Source organism: Mustela lutreola, chromosome 7, assembly GCF_030435805.1.
Source record: "Mustela lutreola isolate mMusLut2 chromosome 7, mMusLut2.pri, whole genome shotgun sequence".
Lineage (NCBI taxonomy): Eukaryota > Metazoa > Chordata > Mammalia > Carnivora > Mustelidae > Mustela > Mustela lutreola.
This window is the reverse complement of record NC_081296.1, coordinates 67,112,584-67,123,217: the sequence shown is the minus strand read 5'-3', so window position 1 is coordinate 67,123,217 and position 10,634 is coordinate 67,112,584. Positions and strand designations below refer to the sequence as shown.

General features: G+C 39.4%; 1 protein-coding gene and 1 long non-coding RNA gene across 2 annotated transcripts in view; one reads left to right on the top strand and one right to left on the bottom strand.

Moving 5' to 3' along the window:
- Positions 1 to 621: 621 nt before the first annotated feature.
- RAD51 (RAD51 recombinase) overlaps positions 622 to 10,634 on the bottom strand; it is a 32,056-nt gene continuing 22,043 nt past the window's right edge. The window contains exons 7-10 of the mRNA XM_059181177.1: positions 3,228 to 3,341; positions 2,122 to 2,251; positions 1,814 to 1,935; positions 622 to 1,403 (exon numbers count right to left, since the gene is read on the bottom strand). Coding sequence (XP_059037160.1) covers positions 1,280 to 1,403; positions 1,814 to 1,935; positions 2,122 to 2,251; positions 3,228 to 3,341 — 490 coding nt within the window. The 3' untranslated portion in view covers positions 622 to 1,279. The remainder of the gene's footprint in view (positions 1,404 to 1,813; positions 1,936 to 2,121; positions 2,252 to 3,227; positions 3,342 to 10,634) is intronic.
- Positions 2,486 to 8,698, top strand: LOC131836121 (uncharacterized). Its single transcript, XR_009355519.1, has 3 exons — positions 2,486 to 2,606; positions 2,676 to 5,010; positions 5,049 to 8,698. It is a non-coding gene; the product is annotated as an uncharacterized LOC131836121 (long non-coding RNA).

Below are 10,634 nucleotides of genomic sequence, written 5' to 3'. Positions count from 1 at the left end.
CGTAATCTCACCTGATAAACTAACTCACCTATAAGAATAATTGAGGTAAGTTTATAGGACTGACATGCTTTTATATAAGAACCAAGCTTCCATTCCAGATTCTGTCACCCTGGCTTACTCTACCATCCCAGGTTTGTTATGTGGTATAGAAATGAAAGAAAAGACTGGAGAGGTACTCCATTCTTTAAACAAAGCTGCATTAACTTGACTGTCTTCCTATCTCCCTAAATACAGTAGGATCAACACAGCAACAGCAGAGATTTTCTGTGCCTTTCCTCCCAGTACTAGCTGCCAGGCCCTCTGAAATTCAAAGAGCTGGTTAAAAGCCATCCTGAGTATAAGTCTGAAAGAGAAGAGGAGGACGATCTCAAATCCCTAAAGTAGAATAATCCGGACAAATATCAGGGCTCTACAACATAAGACTCATAAAGGCCACTGGAAAGTCATGGGATATTCATCTTATAGTAATCTCTATTAGCCTGAAGGATAATTATCAACTGAATATAGGACTTCCCTTTAAAATTTTCAATTTTAAAGCAATAGAAACTGATCACTCAGTGCCCAAAGTTATTTTGAAGGTCCTATCTTGAAATATTCAGCTTATACAAGAACAACTCCTGTAAACAGCACAGATAACTACTTTATTAGAAGCTCCACACTAAATCTACTTAAAGAGCCCCTAAATGCTTAAGATTCCAAAATTATCTTGAGTTACTCTTGGCAATTAAAAACCCAAGCAAGTAGATAGTTGGATGGCTGGTGTTCCAGTAGGCCTGCCTCGTAGCCCTTAACTAAAAAATTCTTACATAAGATAATTCAGGCAAACTAACTTAACAACCTGTTTCTGACTGACAAGAGTTTTATCGGCAGAAAAGAACCACTTTCTTTGCCACACAGGCATTTCAACATTATTCGAACAGTGAGAGAAGAATCCAGTCTTCCCAGCTTATGTCTGCAAGAAAACTAACGATTGTCCAATAGACAACCATTACTCCCAAGTCAACCCCAAGGCACTATGTCAAAAGTATTCCTTTACTGTCCTTGAAATAATTCACAAAGAAATTAATACACTCCAGACGGAATAAACATTTCAGATCAGTTTGTGACTACTGACCTTGTCTCCTGTTTACACCATCAGAAAAGCTGATACAATAGCTGTTTTTCCAGAAGCCCTTTTCTGGCAGTCACAACAGGAAGAGGCCTATGAAGAACCCCAGGGAGCAGTCCTCTCCTTTAGGCTATAGCACTTAAGGTTTGTCACAGGAAAAACCTCAATGTTTCAGTCTTTGGCATCTCCCACTCCATCTGCATTGATGGCAAACATAGCTTCAGCTTCAGGAAGACAGGGAGAGTCGTAGATTTTGCAGATTCTGGTTTCCCCTCTTCCTTTCCTCAGATACAGTCTGATCAAAAAAACCAACCAAGTTACAGTTTAAAAATCTTTGCTCTAAATTTTTTTCAGACCTATATACTTTCCAGGACTTTGGGGAATCTTTCTGTATTCCTTAGGGGCATTTCCAACTTGGAGGAATCCACTCCTACCCTGCTTCCAACTTTAGTGGATTTTTCATAGTGAAACAATTACTTTCTTAATAATGAGGGAGAGGCATATCGTTCATATTCAGTCTTGCGTATTTGTGGGCTTTTAATTCCTTTATAAACTGAAAGCAAACATGCACTAATTAGAGCAAGACAACATTTAACAATGACTCCTGTGGTAGCATTGACTGGATTTAAATGGAAATTCAGATCTTCATGTCTACCTCAGTTAATATGACATTCTAAGACAAAGTCACCTATCCGTTCACTTTACCTGGTTGTTGAAGCATGAGCAATGATATTTCCTCCAATAGGTTTTTTAGGATCTGCAGCAAACATGGCTGCTCCATCCACTTGGGCTACCACCTGGTTGGTGATTACCACTGCCACACCAAACTGATGGAGAAAGGATAAATGTCATTTTTTGTGGTCATTCAAAGGACTTTACTGCTGCCACCCCTTCCCCCACAAAGTAATGAATGATTAATACACCTCTTCCTATCTGTGAAACCAGGCCCTGATGTTCTGGCCTCCCAGTGAGGCCTCTGAAAATTAGACATTCTCTGTCCCGATACACCTTACCTCATCAGCAAGTCGCAGAAGCATTCGCAGAAACCTGGCCAAGTGCATCTGCCTGGCTGAAAGCTCCCCTCGACCTGAATAGTCCGTTCTGTACAGGGCAGTGGCACTGTCTACAATGAGCAGCGCATACCTACAGGGAATAAGGACTCTATGAAGCTTATTTCTTTTTTTTTTTTTTTTTTAAAGATTTTATTTATTTATTTGACAGAGAGAAATTACAAGTAAGCAGAGAGGCAGGCAGAGAGAGGAGGAAGCAGGCTCCCTGCTGAGCAGAGAGCCCGATGCGGGACTCGATCCCAGGACCCTGAGATCATGACCTGAGCTGAAGGCAGCGGCTTAACCCACTGAGCCACCCAGGCGCCCCCTATGAAGCTTATTTCGAGTCTGTCAGATTATGCTTCCTTCCTCACTATCTTAAACTTTCATATTCAGTTATACTCGTATATAAATGTTTTATTATTTATTTAAAAAAGATTTTTATTTATGTGACAGATCACAAGTAGGCAGAGAGGCAGGCAGAGAGAGGGGGGAAGCAGGCTCCCTGCTGAGCAGAGAACCCAATTTGGGGCTTGACCCCAAGAAACTTGCAGAGGCTTTAACCCCCTGAGCCACCCAGGCACCCCTATAAATGTTTTATTAAAACAATTTTTACAGGGATGCCTGGGTGGCTCAGTTGGTTAAGTGACTGCCTTCGGCTCAGGTCATGATCCTGGAGTCTTGGGATCGAGTCCCGCCATCGGGCTCCCTGCTCAGCAGGAAGTCTTTTTCTCCCTCTGACCCTCCCACTTCTCATGCTGTCTCTCTCAAATAAATAAATCTTTAAAAAATATATCTATTTAAAAAAAAAAAACAAAAAGAAATGATTTTTACAACATTCTTGTCTGAGGCACTACATAACAAGTTCCCAATAAGTTCAAATGAATTATGGCTTCATTTCTTAACAGTGATTTGTTGACCTGAACCACAATGCAACAGTGTCAAACTAGAACTAAAACTTAAATCTCCCCATTTCTAATTCAAGTTACTATCAATTTGGCCAAAAAGCCTATATAAGATTCAAGGTAATGGGTCTGGGCCATACTCTGTGTCTTCTACTGAGCACATACCTAGATTCTACCATCATGGCCGATGCTTGATAAAGGAGCTGGGTCTGGTGGTCTGTGTTGAACCCTCGAGCATATGCTACATTATCCAGGACATCACTGCCAGAGAGGCCATATCTAGAAGAAAACAGAGAACGGTTTTAGACTGCAAAGAAAACTTAGATTGGAAATTAATAGTAAAGAGATTGCTTGATTAGGTAAGAAGTGTTAAGGTTAAAGAATATTAATTCCCTTTCTATTAGAAATCCAGGCAAACTAGAGAGAGATGACCGGAGTCACTCCTTTGGGGTAGATTGATAGGACTTCAGGATAAATCAAATTTAGTCTCTCAGGACTCCTGAGCCAAAACGAATTTCCAAATCATGTTCCAAGTACTCTCCTGGAAAAACCAATGCAACATGACAGAACTGGAACTGAAACAAAAATAACAAAGATCAATTAAATTCATATAAATTGATGTTATAGAGGAATAAAACCTTTTTCTTCTTTTTTTTTAAGAGAGGGAGAGAGTAGGGGTGGGGGGCAGAGGGAGAGAATCTACAGCAAGCCCTGTAGCCAGCACAGAGCCAGATGTGGCATTCAGTCTCACGACCCTGAGATTATGACATGACTGAAATCAAGAGTCAGATGCTTCACCACATGAACCACCCAGGCACCCCTAGGAATAAAAGCTTCTAAACAAGTGGCTCAGTGGGTTAAGCTCTGCCTTCAGCTCGGGTCATGATCTCAAGGTCCATGATCCCAGGCACCCTTCACAATCCAATTTTAAAACATTTCCATCATCCCCAAAAGATCTTTCAACTTAGATCCCATTCTAACCAAGTACATTTTCCAACATTATAAAATATATTTTTCATATCAGCCAGAGTCTTTGTGCTTTTCTTAGCCACTTCACCTGCTGTTTTGGCCACCATCAACACAAGCAGAAGTTTAGCTTTGGCATTAAGTGGATTGATGATCATGAATTATTAAGTCTGGGCATAAAGATAAAGAGAATAAGGATAGAAGTTTACCTTGGAATCTTGACCAAACATAGATTGCGGATAAGGAGAAAAAAACTTCGATATTTAAATCATTGCTGTAAGAAAGAGATTCAAGGGGCCTAAGTGCTGTAGCACACAAGTCTAGATTTGTTCCAGAAACACTGATACCATCTGTCAGGAAAGGAGATTATCTTTAGCTATCAGAATATGGATGGTTGGGGCACCTGGGTGGCTCAGTGGGTCCTGGGATCAAGCCCCACATCGGGCACTCTGCTCAGCAGGGAGCCTGCTTCCCTCCTCTGTCTCACTGCCTGCCTCTCTGCCTATTTGTGCTGTCAAATAAATAAACCTTAAAAAAAAAAAAAAAAAAAAGAATGTGGATGGTTTACCAGGAAAAAAAAAAAAGACTTATCCTGGCCTTTATGTCAGCAGCATTCACAAAAAACACTATAGATCTCTTTGGTTACATTCCTGAAGGAGCACATGGAATTTTCAATTCCCACAATGTGGAAAAAGCTGGCTAGAAATAAACATCATCTCTCATATGTTTCCAGAACTTCCTTAAAGAATAACATGGAACACCTATAAAAAAAATTCCCAGGCCTGAGACTTAATAAATCATAATTTTCGGGGAAGAAAAAGGTTTTATTCCTTTATAACAACAATTTATATGAATTAATCATTAACACATAATGAATTCTGTGTTAATCTGTGTAGTTAACAAATAACTTCAGGTGATTCTTAACATGTAAGTTTGAAAAAGAGCTATACTGCCTCAAGATGGGTTCTGGCATTCTTTCATAGTATTTAAAAGAAGTTTAGGGGCACCTGGGTGGCTCAGTGGGTTAAAAGAAGTTTCAAAAGAGATGGTGACACTGGGCACCTGGGTGGCTCAGCTGGTTGAACATCTGGCTCTAGATTTCAGCTCAGGTCATGATCTCATGGGTTGTGGATTCGAGCCCCATGTCAGGCTCCGTGCTCAGAAGGGAGTCTGCTTCAGATTCTTTTTCTCCCTTTCCCTCTGCCCCTCCCATCCTGGTCTCCCTATAATAAATAAAACTTACAAAAAGAAAAGGTGGTGACACTGTGGCTAGCAATTATGGCCACAGTTCTTTAACTTTAGCTATCATCTCCTTCATTGGAGAGCTTGAGAAAACATTGCTGGACTGTATCCTGAGTCTCTACAGTTTCTGATTCAATAGATGGAAAGGAGTCAGAGGATTTGTACTTCAAACAAATTCCTAGGTGATGCTAAATACAGCTGTATTGAGAACTGTGTTCTGAGAAGCCATGAACTAGAATATAACCTGGATTAGGTTGGGGTGGTCAATATTATTCAAAAGGTAAAACTAATGAGGGTTGTTCTGTTGTGAGGGGAAATTAGCTATTACCTTAAGGAGTTTGGTAACTTCCCCAAAACTATAAACGCAATATAATAAATTCAATTATAAGAAATGTTCTTGATAGGCAAAAATGATAAAACTAATGACATTTCTCTTTAAACCTATTTTTGCTAGGGGGACCTGGGTGGCTCAGTGGGTTGGGGCCTCTGCCTTCGGCTCGGGTCATGATCCCAGCGTACCAGGATCGACCCCTGCATCGGGCTCTCTGCTTGGCAGGAAGCCTGCTTCCTCCTCTCTCTTTCTCTGCCTACTTGTAATCTCTGTCAGGTAAATAAGTAAAATCTTTAAAAAAAAGAAAAAAAAAACCATATTTTTCCTGTAGTTCCTGTAGTTGACATAAACATGGCTCCACTTAATAAATACTCCTTCATTAATGCTGTTTGCCCTTTTTTAGGGCTTAGGGATACAGTCAGTGAGCAAAACAAAGCCCTGTCCTCAGAGGCAACATTCTACTATCTCATCTATCCTATCTTAACACTCATTTAGGTTAGTGGGCAAAACTTTTAATGACTTTATTAAAAAAAAAAAAACCCTCCACTATTAAAACTATACTTAAAAATTAAAAGGGTGATTAAAAAAAAAAAGATTTTATTTATTTGACAGAGACACAGGGAGAGAGGGAACACAAGAAGAGGAGTAGGAAAAAAAAAAAAAAAAAAAAAAAAGAAGAGGAGTAGGAGAGGGAGAAGCAGCTTCCCGCTGAGTAGGGAACCCGATGAGGGGCTCAATCCCAGGACCCTGGGATCATGACCTGAGCCGAAGGCAAACACTTAATGACTGAGCCACTCAGGTGCCCCAAAAAGTGTGATTTCTGTACAAGAACAAAAATAACTTTGGGAGGGAAGATAACAGTTTAGTATACTCATCTTTATTTATTTTTTAAAGATTTTATGTATTTATTTGAGAGAGAGAGAGCCAGAGAATACAAGCAAGGGGAGTGGCAGAGGGAAAGGAGAAGCAGGCTCCCTGCTGAGCAGAGAACCTGATGTAGGGCTCTATCCCAGGACCCTGGGATCATGATCTGAACTGAAGGCAGAGGCTTAACTGACTGAGCCACCCAGGCACCCCAGTATACTCTTCTTTAGAAACCTAAAATCAGGTGCAAGAGAGGAATTCTTTTTTCCTGACAGATTCTGTAAGCACACGCAAAGAGCTGCACTTACTGTTCCAACTGATATTTTTGCCTCAATGGTATACATTCAATAGCTCAGATTCCTCAAATCGTAAACTGGGGCAGATAATTTGGTCATAATTCTAAAACTAAAAAGGAAAATTCTCAACTTAGGCAAGTTCCAACTTGGGTCTGACATCTCAACATGCAATTAAATGATATTTAATCACTAGATTTCGGTAAAATGTGTGGTAGGACATAATTATCACATTTTGCCCTAGACAAGGGAAAATACGTTAAACAAATTTGAGGGTTTATTTGAAAGATTAGGGAACAGAGAAAATTATATATTCTTTACCAGCTTTACTGAGGTATTCTGTATACCATCAAATCAATCTGCTTTAAGTCTACAACTGAATGACTTTTTAAAGTTTGTTTGTTTATTTATTTATTTATTTATCAGAGAGAGAGAGAGAGAGAGAGAGTCGACAGTAGGGGTAGTGTCTGGCAGAGGGAGAAGCAGGCTCCATGCTGAGCAAGGAGCCCAGTGTGAGACTCAGTTCCAGGATGCTGCAATCATGACCTGAGCTGAATGAAGAAGATTAACCGACTGAGCCACTCAGGCATCCCTGAATGACTTTTTAATAATAAAATCTGCAGAGTTGTACCATCTTCATCACAATCCAATTTTTTCCCCCAAGATTTATTTATTTGACAGAGATCACAAGTAGGCAGAGAGGCAGGCAGAGAGAGAGAGGAGGAAGCAGGCTCCCTGCTGAGCAGAGAGCCGGATGTGGGGCTTGATCCCCGGACCCTGTGATCATGATCTGAGCCAAAGGCAGAGGCTTTAACCCACTGAGCCACCCAGGCACCCTTCACAATCCAATTTTAAAACATTTCCATCATCCCCAAAAGATCTTTCAAGTCTATCTGTAGTTATTCCTACTTCCTGCTCCAGGCAACCGCTAATCCATTGCTCTATAGATTTTCTCCTTCTGGGAATTTCTTATAAATGAAATCATAAAATATACGATCTTGTGTGTCTAGGTTCTATTTAGTATGTCTTCTGAGGCTCATCTATGGTATGACATGCATGGGTACATCATTCCATTTCACTGTTTAATAGTACTCCACTGTATGCATAAATCAGATTTTGTTTATTCATCCATCAGTTGATGTGCAACTGGGTTATTTCCAGTTTGGGGCTATTATAACAATATTATAACATCTACAAACAAGTCTCTATGTGGGCACGTTTTCTTACCTCTTGGGCACATAACCAGAGCCAAACTGCTCTGTTATGTGGTAATTTTATAGTTAACTACCACACTGCTTTCCATAGTGGCTTCACCATTTTACATTCTTACTAGCAAGGTATTAGGGTTCCAGTTTCTCTATATCCTAATACTTGTTACTGCCTATTTTGTTACAGCCATCCTAATGGTGGTACCTCACTGTGGTTTTGTTTTTCCCCTTGACTAATGATGTTGAACATCTTTTCATGTGCTTCTAGGCCATTTATCGTCTTTGGAGAACAGCTGTAAAAATCCTTTGCTCATTTTTTAATTGGGTTGTCTCTCTATTGCTGGATTAAGAGGACTTTGTAACTCTGGATACTAAACCCTTCAGAAATACGATTTGCAAATATTTTCTCACATCCTTTGGTTTGTCTTTTCACTTTCTTAATAATGTCCTTTGAAGCACAAAACTTCTAAATTTTGATGAAATGAAAACTATTTGAAAACTATTATCAATGTTTTCTTTAATGGATGCTTTTTGGTGTTATATCTAAGAAATCTACCTACCTCAAGCTCAACAAATATTTTCTCCTGCCCTTTTTTTCCCTGTAAGCTTTATAGTTTTATTCTTACATTTACGACCATGATTTTTAAAATAATAATAAATATACACGACATACAATTGACTATTTTAATCTTTTTAAAAATGTATAGTCCTAGGGGTGCCTGGGTGGCTCAGTGGGTTAAAGCCTCTGCCTTTGGCTCAGGTCATGATCCCAGAGTCCTGGAATCGAGCCCCATATCGGGCTCTCTGCTCAGCAGGGAGACTGCTTCCTCCACTGCTTCCTCCTCTGCCCACTTGTGAACTCTGTCTGTCAAATAAATAAATAAAAAATCTTAAAAAAAAAAAAAAAAGTATAGTCCGGAAGCAGTAAGTACATTCTCATGCTGTGCAACCATCACCACCATCCATGTCCACAACTTTTTATCATCCGAAACAGAAACTCTGTATCCCCCAAATAATAACTCCCAACTCTCCTCACTCCCTGCCCCTGAGGATCACTGTTCTACTCTCCATCTTTATGAACTGACCACTTAAGTACCTTGTAAGAACCTTGTTTAAGAAGAATCATTACAATTTTTGTCCTTTTGTAACTGGCTTATTTCGCTTAGCTTGTTTTTAAGATTCATCCATGTTGTAGCATATGAGAGAATTTCCTTCCTTTTAAAGACTGAGTAATATTCCATTTTATATATATATTTTTTAATTTTATTTTTTAAAAGATTTTATTTATCTATTTTACAGACAGAGATCCCAAGTAGGCAGAGAGCAGGCAGAGAGAGAGGAAGAAGCAGGCTCCCCGCTGAGCAGAGAGCCTGATGCAGGGCTCAATCCAAAGACCCTGAGATCATGACCTGAGCAGAAGGCAGAGGCTTTAACCCACTGAGCCACCCAGGCGCCCTTCCATTTTATATTTTTATGACATTTTGTTTATCCATTCATCTAATGATGAATAAGCTGGGTGTTTCCACCTTTTGACTACTGTAACTAGTGCTGCCAGGAACACTGGTGTACAAGTATCTGAGTCCCCATATCAATTCTTTGTATACTTAAAAGTGGAATTGTTGAACTATACTATAAATCTAGGTTTAATTTTTTGAGGATTCACCACACTGTTATCCATTTTTGTTAATTTTATGTATAGCATAAGGGTCTAAATTTATCTTTTTACATGCTGTTATCCAGCTACATTAGCACCATTTATTGAAAGACAAAGACTGAGGAACCATTAAATTGCCTTGACATCTTTGTAAAAAATCAAGTGACGATAAATGAAAGAGCTTATGTCTCAATTCTCAATTCTGTTCCACTAATCCACATGTCTGTCCCATTCCAGCACCACAGTGTCTTAATTATTGTTGCTTAAGTGAGTTTTAAGATGAAGAAGACCAAGATCTCCAATTTTGTTCTCCCTGCTACCTCAGCATGTTTTGGCTATTCTGGGTTCTAGACATTTCCACAGAAATTTTATAATCAGCTTGTTGGTTTCTGCCTAAATGCTTCCTGAAATTACAGTAGGGATTGTGCTGGATATCTATATCAGTTTGAGGCAATATTATGACTTTAATAATAATTAAAGTCTTCCAATCCATGAGTATGGAGTGTTTCTCTAATTATGTAGATCTTCAATTTCTTTCAGCAATGTTTTGTAGTCTCCTGTTAAATTTATTCCTATTTTGATTTTTGATCATTTGGGGAGGGAATTCAGTGCTATTGTGAATGACAAAATTGTTTTCTTAATTTTTTTTTTTTTTAAAGATTTTATTTATTTATTTGACAGACAGAGATCACAAGGAGGCAGAGAGGCAGGCAGAGAGAGAGGAGGAAGCAGGCTCCCTGTTGAGCAGAGAGCCTGATGTGGGGCTCGATCCCAGGACCCTGGGATCATGACCTGAGCCGAAGGCAGAGGCTTTAACCCACTGAGCCACCCAGGCGCCCTGTTTTCTTAATTTTTAAATTGTTCATTGCTTCTATGGAAACAATGGATTTCTCCATAGTGAGAATACAACCTTGCTGAAATAATATAGTTCTAGTAGTTTTGTGTGTATGTGGATTCCTTAGAATTTTCTACAGAAAGGATCATTTCATCAGTGAATAAAGATAGTTCTACATA